Raw genomic sequence first — 22248 nt, forward strand, 5'->3', positions numbered from 1 at the left:
ATTCTCGATTACATGAATTTCATTTTCGATTGGAGAAATGAGGTGTGAGCAATCTAGGGTAGATTCATCACTTGTGATCACTAGAACTCCAAGAGGATTCTGAGTGTTGTTGGGCTTACCTCCCGGTGGTATTGGTAGTCGACCATCTTCAATCATGTCTTGAAGCACGTTTTTCAACTTATAGCATTTTTCTGTGTCGTGCCCCTTGCCTCTATGGTATTCGCAGTACGAATTCTCGTCCCAGAATTTGGACTTCCTTTCGGGTTCGAGAGTAGGTCCAATGGGTTGGAGTTTACCTTGCTTCATTAACCTTTTTAGGGCGTTGGAGTAAGTGTCCCCAAGGTTTGTGAATTTCCTTGGTGGGGTACTTTTCTTGGATGGCTCGAGAAGGTTAACTTCATCGGTCTTGCTAGTGGAGCCGTATGAACGACTCGTGGAACCCTGATATCCTCGACCTACCGTTTTGGACAAGAGTCCTTTTCGGATGTCATCTTCAATCCTTGTCCCTAGCACGGTTAAGTTCTTGAAAGTTTTGATGTTTTGGTATCTCAAATGATTGGCATAGATGGGTTTGAGATTATCCACAAACTTTTCCACAAGGGTAGCCTCGTCCGGGCGTTCAACTAGTTGAGTGCTAGTCTTCCTCCACCTACTTAGGAAGTCGGTGAATCCTTCTTTGTCATTTTGGGTAAGAACCTCTAGAGTACGCATGTTTACTTGGATATCGGCATTATCCGCATATTGTTTAGAGAACTCGATTGCGGCGTCTTCCCAAATAGCGACCTTCTTGTGATCTAAGGAGTAGAACCATTGCTTCGGGATGGTGTCAAGAGATGAAGGAAAGATCCTTAAGAACATCTCGGGTTTGATGCCTTTGATAGACATGTAATCCTTGAAGGCACGGATGTGGTTCAAAGGGTTCTCATGCCCCTTGAATTTAGGGATATCTGTCATATTAAAGTTAGTTGGCAATTTTGAATTGACGGCTTCATACTTGCGATTGTTCTCCCTATAAATGTCATCCCCCTTAAGGTACATTAATTGCTCCTCTAAGTATTGGAGTCTTTTCTCAGCTACAGTCATCCCCATGAGAGGATTCTCATCCCTAGATTCATCAACGGAGTTACGTAGTACTTCACTTTCATGAGGAGGCAACCTTCCCTCTACGGCATAGATACGACCCTCAATGAGCTCAAGGCAGTCATAGACTTGGTCTTGGGTAACTTGCATTTGGGCTAGCACGGCTAGGATTCGATCATTACCATCCTGAAGTTGGTGGCGGTTTGTTTCATCACTTGATCCGGGCATCTTGAAAACTGGATAAGAGATCGGCGACGAATCAAAACACGATCGACCATTCTAACACACTTGCTAAAAGAAAAAAAAATGTTGACTCGTGAAGTGGGTGTGTGCCACTTGTGTTGAGTGAGCTTTGAAGAAAGACAAGGTTTTTGAAAATGTGTGTCCTAGTCAACTGTAGTGTAGTTGTAGGAGTGGACTCGAAGTGAGGTTTTGAAATGGACTTGTGGCCCGAATTTTGACACGACAAACGGACAGAGTTTTGACCGGATTTTGCGCTAATTGAAAGCCTATTTCGAAATTTTGTTTGAAAATGGGTTTTGAATTTTGAAAAATCGTCATGGTTTTGTTTAGAAATGGTGATCACGTAAGGCACAAACATTTATACAAGCATTATAACGGGATGCTGAGTGCATTTAAAAGGGTTTTGGCTTAAAGGGTGGGTTGCCATACCGAACCATCAAACCCGAAGTTTGTGGAGAGGCTCGTACCAAACAAGAGTAAGGCCGATTCCTAGTCCATTTCCTCAAGTAGTGAAGGCCCTTGATACAAACAAGAGTAAGCATCATGGTATGGATGACGTCAATCGCTATCCATCCTTAGGCCCAAATAAGAATTAGGACCGTTTAGACGGGACGATTGGCCGAATGGGTTGGGTTGGGCCTAGGAAGGCCGAATAAAACGGTCCAGGAAGACCGAGATAAGAAAACCGACAATTGTCTTGTACAAACTATTCCCTAACCTTGTTCAAGTTTCACCCTTGCTACACGTAAGTGTATTATCCCCAGCGGAGTCGCCAAACTGTGGACACCGGGCCGCCCCACGGGGGCGCTTGGGAGGAAAAGAGAAACAAGCGTTTGCATTTTGTTGGAGTCGCCACCAATTTTTATGGGAAATTGGAACCGTTCGAATACCTCGTGTCATGTCAAGACACAAAGTAGTGACATGAACACTAAGCAATCGTTACCCTTAGCATTCTATGTCTAGAATGACTCTCGTGGATGCCAATGAACACGGGTGCTCACGGAGATCTGGAGTAAGGGGTGAGGGTACGTATTAGGAAGCTCTTTTGATCGAACACCTAATCCCGCCCGCCTCGATAGCGGCCTCTACTAATGATTAGGGAAGTTATTCGTACTTGATATATTGTCGGCTATATGCATGCAATGCAACATCCAAGTTTTAATCCTAACATGTGAAGAATTAACTAAGTCGATTGACAATTAATTAGCAAACAACTAAGTCGAATTAGGGATTAATGTTCAATTACATGTGAAGACATACAAATAATACAAGAAATAATGATAAATACAATAAAGAAAATTGCAATAATGAAAATTACAATGATTACATTGGAATAGGCGATTTATGTCGAAAATACCTTTAAAACGGATAATTTGAGAAAAAAGGAATAAAAGAAATAAAAGAATAAATTAACGAACAGGAATTAGCGTGATATTACGGTTAATAGTTGATTAATACGTAAACTAATTACACTATGTCAAGGCAAAAACGGAGTTCAGGGGCAGAACTCAGCCAGGAACAGGCGCAGCAGAGCTGCGTCCTTTGGAATAGGCGCAGCAGACGCTGCGTCTGTTCCTTGGCTCAGTTCTGGCTGTGAAGCCGTAATTGCAATCCGTTAATGTAAATTGGTGATTTTAATGATGGATTAAAATTATTTACTCGGATGAAAGTGATTAATAGGTTATTTACATATGAATGATGGTCATAAAAGTGATAAAACATGGATGAGACGGAATTAAACGAATTAAGATGGATTAATTACAAAAGTGAAAAAATATTAACAAGTTAAACAAATTAGATCAATTAATTAAGTTAAATACGATGGATTAATGACGAATATGATAAAAGACAGATGAAAAACTATATCAAAGACGAATTCCAGAAACCCAATATTGATGAATTGAATCTCTATAACCCGGAATTGAATTTAATGACGAAAACCCGCAAATATGAGATTATTTGGGATTTAAGTCGGATTTATGATGATTAAAACATATTAAAGATGATGAATTAATATACATGTGAAACTAATGCTATCGTGACGAAGAATTAACAAACAAACGAAACAAAAGAAAGAATTTGACGAATAACAGAGGACGAACGAAGAAGAAAGGAAGCAGGAACTGCGGCAGCCTCACGAAGAGGCGCGGCAGGAACTGCGCTCCTTCAAGAGGCGCAGCGATTCTTTGCGTCCTTTCTCGACGGTTATCTACTGGAAATCCGTAAAAAGAGGTTTTAAAGCATGGTTTTAGAAATCGGTTTTAATGATATTTTCGACATAAACCTTACAATTGATTACAAAAAGTAAATACAATAAATGAAAGAGAGATTTACACCCTCAGACTTACATGTTGACGAAACGAGAAGGACTAAGATATCGATTAGTGATGCTCGACGCGAATGCAAAGAAAGTGCCCTCGTAAGAGGAAAACGATTAGATTAATTAAAATTGATTGATGTGGAGTTGGTCAAATTGGTCGGTCATGCAAACGGGGAGGCTGGTACTCAGAAGGATCCGAGCTTACGTGGTCGAAAGTTCAAGCACGTAGACGCCAAAAAGTAAGAACAAAGTCTAGAATGCAAAGGGAGAAGAGAAGGGCGGACACTCGCGTGATAAATATGAGGAGCGAAGGCTCCTATTTATACTAATCACGTGAAGGAATTAGGGTTTCGGAGACTCTTTGGAAGTGAATCTCGAAAAGATATAAAAAAGATACGAGAAATACGCAGAAAAGGGCCTGGGAAGAGGCGCAGCAGCCACTGCGTCTCTTGGAAGAGGCGCAGCACCTGCGTCTTTCCCAAGGGGTTTCTCTCTGCGGAAGAAAGATTTCTGTGTTTGAGTTATGGTAGGACGGAAATAATTCGGTTTTCCTTAATATCTTATGTGAATCTTACGGGAAATTGTATACCAAAAGATAAAAATTATGAAATATGGAATAGAAATATCCGGAACATTTCAGAACATTCTGACTCGGGATTAAACGGTTATCAGAAAATGGAGACGGTTTTAGGCCCGGACTCCGAATGTACTCTAATTACTGTCAAAACGACCGTATCGGCGCGTAGATGACAACTAAGAGGTAGACATTAATATTTGAGCAATCACTTGACGATAATCTTACGAATTGTCACAAATCGTTCCGCGTACCAAACATGCGGCCCAATCATCACCGGGTGGTTTGCGGGAGGTGCAGAAACGAGGTATCTACATTTGTTTATTTAGTTTATGTTTTTAGACTTAGTTATAAATCAATCAAAACCCCCCTCATTGTTACCCTTAGACTAAAATAGAAAGCAACTAATAATTCCATACCTCCCTGTGGTTCGACCCTTACTATCACTATCTATAGTTTTAGTTCGGAATATAAATTTAATTTTGATACTTTACGATGGTATCACCTACGCTACCACGACCCTTTCTATACCAACAGTTCGATATGTCCAAAAAGGCTTTCGATCGCTTTAGTATTTTTATCCCGCAACAAAGAAGTCCGAATGTTGAAATATTTATTCGATGGTTACCGCCGCCACACGGTTGGATCCTACTGAATACGGATGGAGCGTCCAAAGGTAACCCAGGGCCAACTGGCGGAGGAGGTATTTTCCGTGATGAGACGGGTAATTTCTTATCTGCCTATTATTTCTCATGTGGTTTTTGCACGTCTATAAAGGCGGAGTTTCTAGCACTTCTCACAGGTCTGAAAAGAGCAAAGTCTCTTCGCTTGACAAGGCTTTTAGTTCACATGGATAATTCCAATTGTGTAAAGATTATCAACGAGGAGCAATTAGTTAGCAATAGCATGAAGTTTATTGTTAAACAATGCCAAGAGTTGATCTGGGACGAGCATTGGGTGGTTAAGCTAGACCATACCTATAGAGAGGCGAATAGAGCAGATGATCTTCTAGCCAATCGAGGAGTGTCATCAAGTACTACTCCCTCATATTTAGAGGCCCCTCTAGAAGAGTTACGCCCATTCTTCGAGAAGACATATTCGGGGTAGCTATTCCCCGTGAATAGCAAGTAGTTAATTTTTGGGGCTATGCCCCTCATTTGTACCAAAAACAAAAAACAATTCATCTACTTCGTCATATTCTCTATCTTCTTCCACATTAACACATATTCAACCACTAAAGAGTTATCTTAGATATAAAATTTGAAAACGTGAACTATATTCAGAATAAGTTATCAATTTACCCGTAGCCATGTAGTTTTATTTACTTTTTAATATTTTCCAAAATATAACATACTTATATATTTGTGTATGTTAAATAGTTAATATCTTTATACTAACTAGTATAGATCTCGCCCGAATTCGCGGTTTTTTAATAGGAATATTAAAGGAAATAACAATTATACAATTGATATTTAACTTAATTCGAAATTTAATTGTAAAGTATTATTATATTATTATTAATGTTTTACATTAATCGGTGGAAAAGCCAATTACAGATATAATATAATGAAAGCCTAATTATAGTCAAATTCATTTAGGCGGGAAAATTTGGAGATTTCTTATTCTTTTAGTACGAGGGGGGTTAATAACATAAGTGCGACATGTTTATTTTGAGAAAAATCATCAACATATTCTGGTGTTCTCTAAATTTTTACTTCACCAAAACTATATAATATTTATATTGAAATCCCTTGATTAGTTTTATTACACAGCGTTATCGATTAAAAAATACTCCTTCAATACCAGACTAATGGTAACATGGTAAAAAAATGGGGGTTTTAAGAAAAAAGGGAAAAAGCCGGGGCAAATATGGAAAATAAGCTGATATAATAAGGATTAATGTTGGGGTTGTGAGAGGTCCACTACTTGCCATTTGTGTAAATATAAGAACGATATAAGGTATTATTTGAAAAAAAAACAGCCCATTTATAGTATGTTACCATTGGTGTGGTACGGCCGTATTAGGTATGTGTTACCATTGGTCTGGTATGGAGAGAATATATAGTATAATTAATCTGTATAGATTTATTTAATTAAATTAAAGTCCCTTGATTTCGGACATATATATATCATATTGACTGATTGATTATGGTAAATATGAGTTTGTGTATCAATTATTCATGATATATTCTCATCAATTTTTCTTTTTTTTTAGATTATTAACATGTGCTCTTAGGACATGTTATAAAAACCATTCTTAAAAACCCTAGTATCCTGTCTTTCTAAAACAAAAACAAAAAAAACTCCGTATAGGGTTAAGAGGAAAGATGGAGGAAAGTTGTGTTGAACAAAAGAAATTGAGGGTTAAGAAGATGAAGATTGGGGAAGAAAGAGACAGAATTACAGAGATGCCAATTGAAATAAAACAACATATATTATCTCATCTTAGTATGATAGATGCGATTGTTACAAGCTCATTATCCTCTCTTTGGAGGTATTCTTGGCTCACTCGTCCTTCTCTTATCTTTGATCGCTTTTTTTTTAAATTCTTTTCCCATTATTTTAATCCTCTCCCTAAAACTCACCCCTCTAAACACCATCTTTATTCTACTAATTATCACGAGTATGGACACTTAGATCAACTGGTAACGGGTTGTTCTAATTTAACCAATGAATCCCGGGAATACAACAGTGTTAAAACTCATGAGGGAAAGCTTTACCGCCCAAACAAAGAAAGAAAAAATTGCCGTGGTCTTACCCGTCTTGAATCCGGACTAAACAGGATGGTATACGCCAAAAAAAGAAAAATTTGTAGGAAGAATCGTGATTATAATGATTCGGAAATTAACCATGTTGGGTATATGCATTTACTAGAACAAATTTGGAGGATATACACAGAAAAGACTCAAACTTTAGAGGTTAAAGAGCTATGCCTTTATGTACCATTACTTTTTAACCTCGATATGCGTGCTTACGCTTCTCGTGTTGTATCAATGTGGCTTTCCCTTGCGAAACGCAATGTCCAGGAACTTACTTGTTGGATTGATGGCAACTTTTATCTCCCTGATTCTAATTACGACTTTTTAAATTGTCGTCGTATTTTAGAATCTAAAACTTTAACCAAGTTGGAGTTACATGGATGTTACTTGGGTGGTGGTGGTGGTGGTGTGGACGTGCCAATTGATCTTCCTTGCTTGAAACAACTCTGTTTGGCCGCTTTTAAGATAGACCAGGTGCTTTTGGACATCCTGCTTCTTAAATGTCCTGCTTTGGAAACCCTTCAACTTTCGTCTTGTAAAGGTTTTAAGGTGCTCCGAGTTTCAGGTCTTTCTAAATTGAAAGACCTTAGAGTTTGTCTAATACACGATCTACATCGACTACAGATTGATGCAGCAATGCCTCTTCAATGCTTGACCCTTACTGAGCTTAAAACGAATAAGTGCAAAGTCGAGGTGGCTTCTAATTCTCGTAAGAACTTGGTGGAATTGAAAATTGATGGCTGTCGTATAACTGATGATTTTTTTAATAATGTGGCCGAGTTTCCCTACTTGAAAACCATATCCCTCATAGATTGTCCCAAGTTGAAGCGTATTAATATCTCATCCGCTTCTCTTAAAACTTGTCGTGTTGAAGAGTGCCCAAATTTGGGCCACATTGAGCTTGATACACCCAACTTGTTCTCCTTCCAATATTCTAGTACTGGTAACTATAACATCATAACATGCTCGTCGAAATGTCAAATACCTAAAGTCTCTCTTCATTTCAAATGTCCTCCTGCTGCTACCTTTAACCAAATTTTATGGCATTCCAAGCTTGTAGCGTTACTCACCAACTTCCGCCAGTCAAAATATGTCAACTTATCTTCCGATTCCAAAAGGGTATTGTCTTCCTTCCTCCTAGTTTATCTCCATGTAGTTTATCTTCCAATTTGTTTTGGTTTCCGTTTTGAAATAAGGCCCTGTTCTTTTGGACTTAATTTCAGTTTTTGTAAGTTCAGTTCAGTTCAGCAGTTTAAGTCCAGAAGAAAAAGGCGTAAGTTATGATTTGATGACGTTATGCCTTGTTTGATTTACTTGGTGTATTCATAATTTCATACAGACCCTGATCATCCCACAAGAATTGCGACTAAGCGCTTGCCCTCCACTTAGCGGGGTCAGAGAACTATCCCTTAAAGTAGCAAAAGCTTTGACATGTCATTCTGCTCTCCAGTATTTGGATACGTTGTTATGGCTTTCTTCTCACCCATGGACAATCTCTTTATCCTCTAAAGATCTGCAATCCGAACTATTAGTTATGGTAAATACCAGTTTCTTTTTCTTCATTTCTTTTGTGTATGACTCGGTGAGGGTTGTGGAACTTGATGCGCCCTAATACGTCCAGACCGTCCAGGCCAGTCTCGTTCTATTGTGATTCTTATTCTTATTGCTTACTGTTGGGGGATCTTGTTGCATTTTCAGGTTCATTATGAAAACAGAATGAAAGAGGAGGAAAGTTGCAACTGCCGGGGATCTGTTTTCAAAGATTTTGAGATTTGGCGTGAGAGAGGACTTGGCGGTGTTGATCAGATGAGAAAAATGCTCGAGCAAGCATTTAACAAGACCGAGGTCACTGCATGTGGCTAACAACAGTGCGTTTGGACATTCATGCCATTAACCTAAGTCTCCCTGATAGAAGACGTACGCCAATATTCCGAAACTGAATCAATGCTTATAAGTAATTTAATTATGAGTTTTGAAGATTTGTGCTTTTCTTCAAAGTCTCTTTACGTTAAGCCTAGTGACCGGTATTATAAGGGCTGTAATCTCAAGGTTTTGGAATTGCAGATTTACTCTTTTTGTTTAAATGGCGAGAATGTAAATGCTAGAACGTACTGCATCTGAGTTGATCCGACTCTAATTTCGACTTTGCAACTTACTAGCTTTTGCTAAATGAACCATGGAGTGGGAATGAGATGTCATTCGTTTCTGCAAATGCGCTCAACTTTCAATCTCAGCCGTTGATCTTGTTTAAAATGAAGGCTAGGATTGGTCAAATGGCCTCATTAAAATGACTGACCTCATCAGATTCCGACTCTATTATTAGTCAACTTTGAACTTGTTCTAAATACGCCATAATTATTACTCCCTCCGTCTTGGTCATTTGTTGTCCAATTTTATTTTAGGATGTCTCATCAATTGTTGTCCTTTCTATTTTAAGATTGTATTTGATGAGCAATTTGATCATTCAACCTCAATTTGATCTACTTATCATCTTATAATTGATCACCTCCTCTTTTTTTTGTCCTTGTACCAAAATTAAAAGATAACAATTAACGGGAGACAACAATTAACGGAATGGAGGAAATACTAGAAATCAATATAGTGCAAGTACTCGTAACTGTGATACCTCGGTCATTGAATATATGGAACTAGATGGATACGCCTCAGTCGTCAGACACCATGGACATTTGTTCCCACACGACACACGTGAAGCCTGCCATTTTGATTAACTCTACGGCTCTACCTACATGCTCCTTCAGACCTTCACTATTTCCCTAGTGAGGGGACATCCTCTTCATTTCGAGTGAGGACATACTATCACATGTTCCACTTTTGTGTTCTATACTGCATCTCACTTCATACACATTACTTGTTGCAAATAAAAAATAACATATTATTTTTTTTTTGAGGGGAAAAACCAACTTTATTTATTCAAGAAAGATATCCGAGTTTAACTCGGAAGCAACGAGTTCAGCCAGAGATTCCGGCACCATACTTACCCATACTCTAGTAGTGTACAGTAAGGGAAGTAAATGAGCCATACAATGGGCTACTCTATTTCCGTCTCTACGTACAAAACTAAATTCAATAACGTTAAATTGAGAAGCTAAATTCTGAATCGATCTTCCAATATTACCCAAGTAACTTGACGGCATGTTTCCTGATTTCAGCATGTTCACCAGAGTTTTGCAGTCCGATTCCGCGATGATTCTCGCAATGCCCATCTGTAAATCCATTCTTAACCCATACTCCATTGCTTTGGCTTCAGCAATCTCCGCCTCCCATCTCTCTCGTGTTTGCTGAACTCCTGCTCTCTCAACATGGCCCTCATGGTCTCGAATAACCACTCCCAAACCACAACCCATCGCACCCAAGACCGCAACATCAACATTTACCTTAAAGAAACCCTCCCTAGGTGGCTTCCATCTCTCCGTACTCCCATCCGTCCTTCCCTGTTTCCTCCTCTCCTCTCCCTGTGCTCCATTCCACGCCCGCGCGGTACCCCTGTGCCGCTTCAACCACACGTCCGGATCCCACACTTCTCCTCCATGGAACTCTTTATTTCGTTGGTTCCAAATTGCCCACAGCAGGATGATTAACTTGCTTTGTTCCATCCCCCTGTTGTTGGTAATTATCATCTCAATTAGGTCCGGTAGCAATAGAAGTCGATCCCAGGTCTCATTCACTTCAACTCCAGCTTTCTCCCATACCGTCTGAGCATATGGGCACCAAACAAGCGCATGTGACTCACTCTCCAATTGTCCCTGGCATCGAAAGCAGGTTGGGTCCGCGTCATCAACCCTCCGGTGAATATTCATGGCACATGGCAAAGCTCCCTTGACTGCCCGCCATATGAAACTCCTCACTTTTGGTGGGACATGTAGCATCCATAAATTGCCCCATAATTTCGATCCCTCACTCGAATCTCCCCTTCCTTCCATTTGTTCTTTCCTCCACCGGATAAAGTGGTAGCCCGTCTTGACTGTGTACTTACTCGACTTCTCATAATGCCATATCAGTTTGTCCTCCACATCTCCGTCACACAGAGGTATTTTAACGACGTCGTGCACCTCAAAATCAAGGAGGTTTTGCTGCAATTTGTCTACATTCCACCTCCTCTCGGTCCTTCCATCATCCACTCCGCCACTTTGCTTCCCACTTCACCTCGAGCTGGCGAAATTAGTCTGAGAGGGTGTCCCCTATTCATCCATGGGTCCGTCCAGAATCTGACCTTATTTCCGTCACCAATAAATATGGTATTATGTTGATGTGTCAAAATGTATACGGGGTAAGACACGGAATGGGACACTAAATAGGACAGAGCATCCTCAAGACCTCAATGATTCATTTCCAAAAAAGAAATGGAGACCATTTATTTTCTACGAATGAGATCGCCAGTAAGGATCCTCTGTCTCATTGTGTGTGTCACTGCACTTACCTTTTAACACATCATTTGTTGCAAAATAAAATATTGCAATAATTATATTAATTTGTTGATGTGTTAGAAGGTGATTGGAGTGACACACACATTTGGGACAACAAATGGGACAGAGGAACCCTACTCAGAGCACCCACAATAGAGAGGAGGTTACCTTCCTCTTATTTTTTCACTAACCCTCTATTTTTATGACACCTCAATATCTTTTCATTTACCTTATTTTTCATTATTATCATCCTCTTCCTTCATCTCCTCTAGTTTTCTTACCACAATAGAGAAGATCCTCTTAAATTGTTAATCTTACTTTAAATAATCTCATATTTGATAAATAAATAAATTATTAGACACAAAGAAAATAATGGTTGGTTAGTGGGCACTAGGGCCAATGTTTACTTTCCTCTACTTTCCTCTAAAAGTAGGGGAAGTAACCATCTTCCTCTTGCTAAGAGTACATGTAACATATGCCTCACAATAGAGAGGGTGTCCTTTTAGAAGAGAGAGAGAAGGTTAAGAGGATGCTCAATCCTCTTCATTGTGGGTGCTCTCATGAGATCGCATTTTGACAATATCTAACGGTTTTAAATTTAGGTATAGAGATAAAAGGAAAATGGAGATTAAAGGGAAAATTATTATTAAATTGCCTTGGGATCTCTCGATGGGAAAAATGAACATACATCGGATGTATTATCTCATTTTATTTGTTTTTTGAGCATATGCGTATTTTTTCTGAGCTTATTATCTCAGACTTTATTAATTTTTAAGTATATGTGTATTGTTTTTGAGCTTATTAAAGTTTATAAGCTATCATTTTAATTTTTTTCCGTCAAAACTCAAATTTAACTAAGCTTGTTTTTTAGTTTTATTGTAATTTTTTGAGTTTAATGTTTAAGTGAATGGTATTAAAAACTTTATAGTAAACTCATAATTTTTAAAACAAAACTCAAAAACTTTATTATAATACTCAGAAACTATACAATTGATGGTAGTACATCGGATGTATAATCTACTTAGGCCCTGTTCTTTTGGACTTAAAGTCACTTAATTTAAGTTCACTTCAGATCCTATAAGTTCAGTTCAGTTCAGTTCAGATCCTATAAGTTCAGTTCAGTTCAGATCGGATCAGTTTCAATCCAAAAGAACATGGCCTTACTACTTTCCATGCTATTGAGATGTGCGGATCAGCGGATGTGCCTTCTCATACTTATAAAAACAAATGTCTTACTTAAAATCGTACTCCCTCCGATCCAGACAAATGATAACATAAGGAAAATTGGTTATTTAAGAAAAGGTGGAAAAGTAAGGGGTAAAGTTGTAAGCTTTGAATGGAGCCACAAGAATAATATATTATGTAACTAGTTTGAATGCTCGTGCGTTGCAACGGGATAATTAACTTATTTATAATGCAAAAAAAAAAACATAAGGGTTTAATGTCTACATTCTATGTCTAATGATTTGTTTACATATTATTAAAATATCTCTTTCAAAAAAAATAAAAGATTAATATATACGTGAGTTAACTCTTATTTATAATCATATAATCACCCCCACCTTATACTAATCTTTCCATGTGGGACAATTCTACTATTTATAAGTAATATGTTCACTAAACTTGGATTATTTTTCTGATGTGGGACAATTCTACCATTTATACGTAGTATGTATATCATCAAACTTGCATTTAGTTCGACATTCACCGGATCCCGAATACCGAATACGGTTAATTGTTACTCATTATATCTAATAGTTGTATTTAAATTTAATAATATGATCAAGTATTCTCCATTAATATTTGCCGTTGTTTTTCTTCCTTTTTTTTTTTTTATCATAATTGAGATACGGAAATTTCTTGTGGTACCCCTTAATTTTGTCAGATTTTCCACCTTGCCCCTACTTTTAAGAATCTGCCTATAGTATCCTTGAGGTTCCATTTTTTTGCCCATTGTACCCCCATATAAAGGCTGTTAAATGGACGTTAAGTTTGATGGCGTGACAATAAAATAACAATTAAAAAATAATACCTCCTTTATTGTTTTATTGGTACAGATATCTCTTTCTTTTAAATGAATATTTAGTTAACTATATCATTATAATATTGAAAATTTCTCATGGTAACCTTGAACTTTGATAGATTACACATGGTACCCCTAATTTTAAGTTTCTACAAATGGTACCCCATGTGTTCACCTTTTTCTTTCCTAGAATACCATTTGACAACTTCCGTCATAATGTCACTACTCCTATGACTTTTGACGCCTTTTTCTTTTGTTATCGTCTATTACACAAACACTTCATCATCTAATTCTTAAATCCATATTTTATTTAATAAACTAACATTTAATACCTAAATAACAAAACACAAATAGCATGACATGCTCAATTACTCATCTAGTTACTCATAGGAGTAAGAGCGTTATAAAAAAAAAAAAGTAAACACAAAGGTATTATATGTACAAACTTAAAATTAGGGGTATTATGTATAATCTAACAAAATTCGAGGGTAACATGAAAAATTTCCGCTATAATATTAACCATTTTATCGATCTTTCTCCCACCTAAAAAAATGTTGCAACTTTAAAAATTAAACATTTAATTCAAGATTATGTTTAAAGTCTCTTATATAATAAGTATACTTTAAGAGATTTAATATATTTGGGGTGATACCTAAGTTCCAAGGATAAATCCTATTTATAATCATGGGATCACCGCACCTATGATAATCGTATGGTGTGGGACAATTCAACTATTTATACATAATATATATTTATCACACCTACATTATTTTTCAATGTGAGATGAATAACATATTTAAAAGTACACCATAATTTTTGAACCTAATTCGACATCCAACCCGATTTAATAATAAGCAAATACATCTATTAATATTCATACGTTTTTTTTATCATAATTAAAATATGTGCAAATGATATGAACCTTTACCCTAATGATAGAATTTTTTTAACACAATTTTAATTATATTATTTAAACGTAGTATATTTATCACACCTACATTATTTTTTTTAACACAATTCTAATTATACTATTTAAACGTAGTGTATTTACCACACCTACATTATTTTTCTATGTGAGACATATAAAATCTATAGGTAGAAAATATAATGATATAAAATTTTAAGAACTCTCCAAGACAATACTTAAGAGACTCAAAAGATTTTGGGTTGATGCATAAGTTCCAAGTATGCCTCTTATTTATAATTATAGAATCACCCACCTTATACTAATCTTTCAATGTGGGACTATTCTACTATTTATATGTAGTATGTTCACCACACCTACTTATTTTCCAATGTGGGAGAAAACATACTAAAAATTACACAATTTTACATACTAAGAAGTACACCATCTTTAATATGTGCAAATAATATGAAATTTATACTCTAATGATAACATTTTTTTACCACAAAGCTAATTATATTATTTTCATAATTTTTTTAACGGTATTTTTTTGAAAATGAAATGTAAAACTTTGATATAAAATTGGAAATATCACTTGAATATAATTTAGGAAATATACATATTATAATAATTAAAAAAATTTCTACTTTATTTTTTACATCAAAAATTATACTTTCCTAAATTTATTTTTGATGATGTGGACGCTCTCAGATCGCTCGAAAAAACTCTCTTATATATATATATATATAGATTAACATTAAGTGAGTGGATGAGTGGGACATTTGATGACATACATGTAAATAGGTAATAGGGTATAAGGGTAACTAAGTAATTTTTTAGGTCAAATAAGGTATGTTAACCATTACCATTGGTGTGAATCGTCCGTTTTAGGTAAGTGTTACCATTTGTTTGGATCGGGGGTGTATTAAATAGAGATATTTATAACTCTTTGCTTTTACTTTATTGAAATCGGTTATGCGTGGCGTCTTACTTTAGAATTGTCTTAACTAAAAATTTGTCTTATAAAAATATTAAGTTTTGTTTAAAACAGTTTTAGGAGCCGTTTGGTTCAAAAGGTCGGAATGGATTGGAATGGAATGAGATACCATGAGGGGGTGGATTTAGAACCCCATACCTATTATTTATTGTTTGGTTCACTCTAAAATTGTATGTAGGGGAATTGAGTTAGAAACCTAAGTGAGAAGGTGGGTATGGGATTTGAAGGGGTCGAGTTGGAATTAGAATACATCAGGATTCTAACTCCATTCCAAAATGCCCTAATCAAACACTAAAAATCACTCAAATACATTCCATTTCATTCCAACACCCCACACAAACACCCCCTTAACTCCTTAAGTTAAGATCTTTTAAAACTTTTTTTTTATTTTGCCTTAATAAACATATGAAGTTTACGTATGGAGTACTTTAAAATTGAAGTATCCTTATTAATTCACGATTTGCTTCTATTAACATATCCCGTGTATAAAATACATACAAGCAAATAATGTATTAGCTCAATGATAAAACACAAATCCTAATCAAACTCTTTATTATCTCAGATTATTGAGATAATTTAGTTATGACAAGAAAAGCCAAAAAAAATTATTGGGAAATAGTGTACTTTGAGCCACTTATGAAAGAGGACCAAAAATTGATGATGGAACATGGGTGAAGCAATCAGAGTCCCCTTTGTTGAATCATCAAAGTGTCGGTTCGTCTTTATTCTGTGAATTCACGAAACTGCTTTTATTTTGGCACCACTCGAACCCGACCCAGTTTAGTGATTAGTCACAGGCTCACAGTCCGCATGTACATGATTGAATTACATTAGCATGGTGTAAGGTCAATTACTACATCGTGTTTGGTTTGGCATATACTCTGTACTTGATTCACTCATTTTACGACCTTCATGACAATGCCATGGTGCTTCTATTATAATTAGGAAGGGATTTGGGAAATAATAATATGATTGATTAACTTGTATTCCTACTGTTGCAATTACATGTTTATATAGAGGAAATTACACAATAATATTAACAGCTATAAAATAATCTAAGTAAGGCAAATATACATTGTGCCATATTTACAAACTAGCCGTTGGAATTGGCTGAGATATGGAGATCGTATTAGCTTCATTAAACATGCCATCAGTGGCGAACGAGTAATAGTTTAAGGGAAATTCGAAAAAAAAATGAAAAATTTTAACTAAAAACTTTGAAATTTCCAACCGCTTGTAATTAGGGAGAAAAATTGAACTACACGGGTAAAGACAATGTGGCAATATGAAAAGCACCCTAGTAGGCTTGTAATTTGTAAGTACTACTAACTACTCTATGTATGCACACGAGTTTATCAATCCTACTTGACTGTAGCATCTCAAAGCACAATAATACAGGACCTTGCCACCACCCTTCATTAATACTGATACTACACCATATCATCTTGTTAAATTCGCACATGGATCTGACTCGTGCCCATTGAGAAGGAGAGAGTGTCTAGTTTGCAAGTTCAAATAGCTTCCATCCCAAAATCAATTGGCCATGGGTGGAATAACTCATTAATTTTTAAAGTAGATTACTCTTCCTCTTTTATCTGATGCAGGAAAACATGTGCACATAATAGGTTGGCTTATTTACTCACACATTCGTTACTCGTAGATATTTGATATTTGATATTTGACATATACTCCTTTTTACGAAAATTAGATGACGCCACCGCTTCACACTCACCGGTCCACCATATAGGAATAGGATCCTTTAAATGATGTCTTTACATAAGATATGTGAGCGGGTGATATCACTCGATGACACTCTATCATTATCCTCATTTTGTCGTGGAAGACACTTAGACCTGATAAAGCTAACCTAAGATCTAAAAATGACCTCAAAGTCTGACTAAAACTTAACTCGATAGACCCGATCCAAAAGTCACCTAACTCAAATAAAACTGAAACCCAAAGTGCCCCGAAATGAGTTATTTAAGGCAAAATCCTAACCCGAAATGATTCGACCCAAAAATGGCCGACTCAAAGTAACTCTACCCAAACCCGACTTGACTGACCCATGCCGTTTGCCATGTCTAGAGGCAATTGAGATACTCTCCATTTCCTTTCATTACCTCTCAATGGCCAATAATTTATCTCGAAACGATCTTAACCCCCAAACATTATTACCTTCCCCAAACGATCTTAACGGTTAGTTAATAATGATTTAATATTGTTATATTAGAGAAGATGAAAGGAAATTGAGAGAGAAAGTAATGGAGATGATTCATGCTCGTCTAGAGGCACCCCTTTTGGATACTAGATAATTTTGGAGTGATTTCTTGAGGTAACCCCCAAACATTATTACCTTCCACTTCCCGGGGATCGGATATGTTCCCTTTGACATCCAACAACAAATGTGACAGCATATGCAAATCATAAATCACAATAAATCCTACATTCATTTCTTGTTGCTACACCCAAACTTTCAATCACCTTTTTTCTTCTTTATATATTTCCCATTTTCCAACCCTTCACCCCTCAACCAATATTTACATTACATTATCCCATACACAAACACTATGAACATACCAAGAAGAAAAGCCAAGCTTATACTTCTACCAATATCAATCCTCACCATAGCTTTCTTAACCCTAATCCCTACCTTCAAACACTCCCAAAACACCCACATTCACCTCCACATCCACAAAAATGTCGAAATCGCTACGTCTCATTGTGATGGCACCCTTTACCCTGACCTATGTATCCAAACCCTGTCTAAAATCCCGAATCTCCATAAGAAATCCATGGCGGAGGTCGTCTGTCACACCCTGAATGTGACAGAGGACGAGGTAAAGTCCTGCGAGACTAAAGTCTCGGGAATAGAGTGCGCCAACAGGAGCGCACTCAGCCCACTACAGAAGAATGGGCTGAAGGACTGCCTTGAGCTCCTCGACAGTACTATCGACGAGCTCAAGGCAGTCTATAGTGAAATGACGAGCAAGTGTGGACCTGCTCGTCATTTCACTGACATGACCACTTTCTTAAGTGCTGCCATGACGAACCAGTACACGTGTCTGGAAGGGTTCGGTGTGGGGTCCAACAGGACTATACGTAAGCACTTCCAACCCGGTCTGTACAGAATTTCTCACCACGTCAGCAACTCCCTCGCAATGTTAAAAAAAGTCCGTGGCCCCCGCCACTGCAATTCATCGTCGCCTTACCCCAGCGACGATGATGACCTGGCAGAGGCCAACCGGGTTGACCAATCCGGGTTTCCCGGTTGGATGAAGAGAAGGGACCGTGGGTTACTACAAGTTAGTGGAAGTTCCGGAAATGCTACTAAATTCGATCTAATTGTAGCGAAAGACGGGTCGGGGAATTTTACGACTATCGGGGACGCGGTGGCGGCTGCGCCGAATAAGAGTGATACGAGATACGTGATATATATAAAAGCAGGGGCGTATTTTGAGAATGTGGAGGTTGATAAGAAGAAGACGAATATAATGTTTATAGGAGATGGGATTGGGAAGACTAATATTAAGGGAAATAGGAATGTGATTGATGGTTGGACTACTTTCAGGTCTGCTACTCTCGGTATGTTTCTTTGCATTTTTGTTAATTTTTGACATTTTAGGTTATGAATTTGTGCTTAAGAATGCGTATCATCGACTGTTGGATTGCAGTCGGGCAGTCGACACTGCTCGACTATATTATGTTTTGGGATCGGACGAGAGTTTTATCCGTAGATATCTATCGACTCGAAATTATTTTCTAGGTTGGAGGGATTTTAGACCTAACTAGTGGTGGAGCTTGATGGAGCAGGGTATTTTTTTTCACCTTATATTATTACGCATTCGCCCCTTAAGTTAAAATCCTGGCTCTGCCACTACCTCTAACCCTAGGGAGATTACGTGTCTACCATTTAATTAGGGAGCACATAAAAGCACGGAAAGAATCAACTAAAACACGGAACTTATATTGCTTGCTTACCAATTTGCCCTTATCCACTATGAGGCATTGAAAAGTCAAGGGTATATGTGTGCACAAACAAACAAATCCAGTGTCTTGGTTGATATAGGCTGCGTATTTATGCCAAGCCTTTAATTAAGACTTATCTAGTTATCCAGACGACCATTGAATCAATAATTCCCTCGTAAACAACATTGTTATTTTACTACTCCGTAATACTTCATTCCTTTAAATCACAAATTCTTACTATATGGAGTAGTTTTTAAATTCTTATTTGTAACAACTATATATAACTCACAAACTTATAACGGATCACACCCAATTTAAATAGTGTTGAAAATGACAAGTTTGTTACGATCACAAGCAAGACTTTCGAACTTGCTTACACGGTTCAGCATAGATTTGAGCAAAGAAATTGGAATGTTATGTAAAAAGCAGGGTCATAGACAGACATACAATGAGACATTACGCTGCACGTGACGGAAAATGACAGAAAATCTAGTGACCGACGCTGCAACATGGTCTTTTTATAATGGAATATTTAGTGTAATTATCCTGTAACCATGAAACAACATCACCGATATCCGACAAGAGTCACTTCAAGATACTCTGTATTAGTTTATGACTAGGGTTAAACTCATTAAATATTTACACTAATCACAAAATCTTATTGAAGGCGGCACATATCCGTCACTTCGGAATGACGGATACCATTTTCTCTCATAAATGACCCAAATAGAGGAGAGAGGGAAGCACATGAGGGTGCCCCACCTTGTCCCCCCTATTCGTTTTATGAGTGTCATTACCCGTCACTTGCTCCGACTCGTCTTCAGCAAGACTAACTGTACGCTAATATGTTTATTATCTCGGTTACTAATTTATAGCCTATCCAGCATCTGTCCCAGTAGGTTTTTGTCAATAGTTTAGTTTGCCTTATTTTTCTCTCACAAGATAAAATAAACATAAACTATTCACTAAAATCGAAAGAGTATAGAGTACAAATTAGTACGTATTATGTTGTTGTGAACTATAGATTCCAGGTTTGAATTTATTATGAACTTTAATTTATTCAAGTGTTATGTTTATGATTAAAGTTTGAAATGCCATCATTCTTTTACACATTAAAACAGCCTTATCACGTGAGAAAATCATTTTATATATAATAACATTTATTTATTGATAATAAGTATTAGTACTTTGTACAAGAATAATTGTAAAACGGTTTTGTTCTACACAAAATTTCATTGAAGACGGCACGTATCCGTCACTTTGAAGTGACGGATACCCCATTTCCTCTCACAAATGACCCAAATAGAGGAGAGAGGGAAGCATATGGGATGCCCCCACCTTGTCCCCCTATCCGTTTTGTGAGTGGCATTACCCGTTACTTGCTCCGAGCCGTCTTCAGCAAGACTAACTGTTTATTCTATGATTTTTGGAAAAAATAAGGATAATAGATTTGTCGGCAGTCGGTAGGATGAGTGTAGTAACTAATGACAGTGAAGTAGGGAAGTAAAGATAGTCCTACTCTCCTAGCTATAAATGTGCACGAAAATGCACATGCAGGAACATAATAAATAGGAATGGTGGAAATGATGTTGCTATATCGCTAAATAATTGATGGCTTTTTTTATATCTAGTCAATTAGTTACGACTTAGGTCCTACTTTCCCTATTTTGTCTCTTCGTTACTGCCTTTTACTGCTCTTTCCCAATCATGCCGACACATTCACTTTTTCATCAACACGGTCACTCACTCACTCACTTGTAATCAGTGGTGGAGCGAGGGGGTTAGCAGGGGTCGTCGCCTCCGCTAAGTTTGAAAATTTCGAATTTTTTAGTTAAAATTTTCGGATTTTTCCGAGACCCCCTTATAATATTTCCCTTTCGCCCCCGCTGAAAATTTTCGCCCTGCTCGTAATAGGTATGAGAGACGGTATCTCGCTATAGAAGACCACTTACTAATCAGTTTTTCTTATCATTTATGCAGCTGTGGTTGGAACCGGATTCATAGCAAAAGGCATCACGGTTGAGAATTACGCCGGCCCAAGCAAACACCAAGCCGTAGCCTTGAGAAGCGGGTCTGACCTCTCGGCGTTCTACCAATGTAGCTTCATAGGCTACCAAGACACCCTCTATACCCACTCCCTTCGTCAGTTCTACCGTGAATGTGACATTTATGGGACGGTTGATTTCATCTTTGGTAACGCGGCTGTTGTCTTTCAAAATTGTAACTTATACGCGCGTAAGCCTCTCGACAATCAAAAGAATATTTTTACGGCACAGGGCCGAGAAGACCCTAATCAAAACACCGGTATATCAATCCTTAATTGTAAGGTCTCAGCAGCCTCAGACTTGGCCCCGAATAAGACCGCTTTCAAGTCGTACCTGGGCCGACCTTGGAAATTGTACTCGAGGACAGTCTACATGTTTTCAAATATCGAAGATGTGGTGGACCCGGCTGGTTGGTTGGAGTGGGACGGTGATTTTGCACTCGACACATTGTATTATGGCGAGTACATGAATCGAGGGCCAGGCTCTAATACAAGTGCCAGAGTTAAATGGCCTGGGTACAGAGTAATCAATAGTTCTTCCGAAGCAAGCAATTTCACCGTCGCGAATTTTATTGAAGGCGGTGTATGGCTTCCGAAGACCGGATTTCCTTTCTATCTCAATTTGACTGCTTAGATCATACAGATAACAGGAACTCCGTCTTGGACATTGATTTAAGATGGTCTAGATTGTCATTTGATTCATAATCGTTTATTGTTTCGAGTATCGTGATGCTCGAAGTACTTCAAGCATTTACGTAGAAAAGTAATAGTCGGTTCGCATGTTATGTAAGGACCGGTAATAGTGTAAAATAAAGACAGATGAGAGTTTTTCTTCGGCATGGTATGATGTAATTGCAGTGGGAGGCCACAATTCTCGACAAAATTTTCATAGTGGTCTGCAAGAGTCGGAACCC

The 22248-nt window shown here is 37.5% G+C and overlaps 2 protein-coding genes across 2 annotated transcripts; both read left to right on the forward strand.

Annotated features, from left to right (window-relative positions):
• Positions 1-6486: 6486 nt before the first annotated feature.
• Positions 6487-8932, forward strand: LOC141591965 (uncharacterized). Its single transcript, XM_074412493.1, has 3 exons — positions 6487-8095; positions 8316-8513; positions 8675-8932. Exons 1-3 carry the CDS (start codon positions 6545-6547, stop codon positions 8837-8839), a joined length of 1914 nt encoding a protein of 637 aa, XP_074268594.1. The 5' UTR covers positions 6487-6544; the 3' UTR covers positions 8840-8932.
• An 8738-nt stretch (positions 8933-17670) lies between these two features.
• On the forward strand, positions 17671-22217 carry LOC141591967 (pectinesterase-like). Its single transcript, XM_074412494.1, has 2 exons — positions 17671-18906; positions 21271-22217. Exons 1-2 carry the CDS (start codon positions 17739-17741, stop codon positions 21966-21968), a joined length of 1866 nt encoding a protein of 621 aa, XP_074268595.1. The 5' UTR covers positions 17671-17738; the 3' UTR covers positions 21969-22217.
• The last annotated feature ends 31 nt before the right edge of the window (positions 22218-22248 follow it).

Source organism: Silene latifolia, chromosome 7, assembly GCF_048544455.1.
Source record: "Silene latifolia isolate original U9 population chromosome 7, ASM4854445v1, whole genome shotgun sequence".
Classification (NCBI taxonomy): Eukaryota; Viridiplantae; Streptophyta; class Magnoliopsida; order Caryophyllales; family Caryophyllaceae; genus Silene; species Silene latifolia.

Excerpts from the sequence above, each read along its gene's own strand:
- LOC141591967 (XM_074412494.1), top strand. The coding sequence starts at position 17,739 with ATGCAAATCATAAATCACAATAAATCCTACATTCATTTCTTGTTGCTA. Across the intron at positions 18,907-21,270 it reads TTTCAGGTCTGCTACTCTCG|CTGTGGTTGGAACCGGATTC; the intron begins GTATGTTTCTTT and ends TCATTTATGCAG.
- LOC141591965 (XM_074412493.1), top strand. The coding sequence starts at position 6,545 with ATGGAGGAAAGTTGTGTTGAACAAAAGAAATTGAGGGTTAAGAAGATG. Across the intron at positions 8,096-8,315 it reads TATCTTCCGATTCCAAAAGG|ACCCTGATCATCCCACAAGA; the intron begins GTATTGTCTTCC and ends AATTTCATACAG. Across the intron at positions 8,514-8,674 it reads AATCCGAACTATTAGTTATG|GTTCATTATGAAAACAGAAT; the intron begins GTAAATACCAGT and ends TTGCATTTTCAG.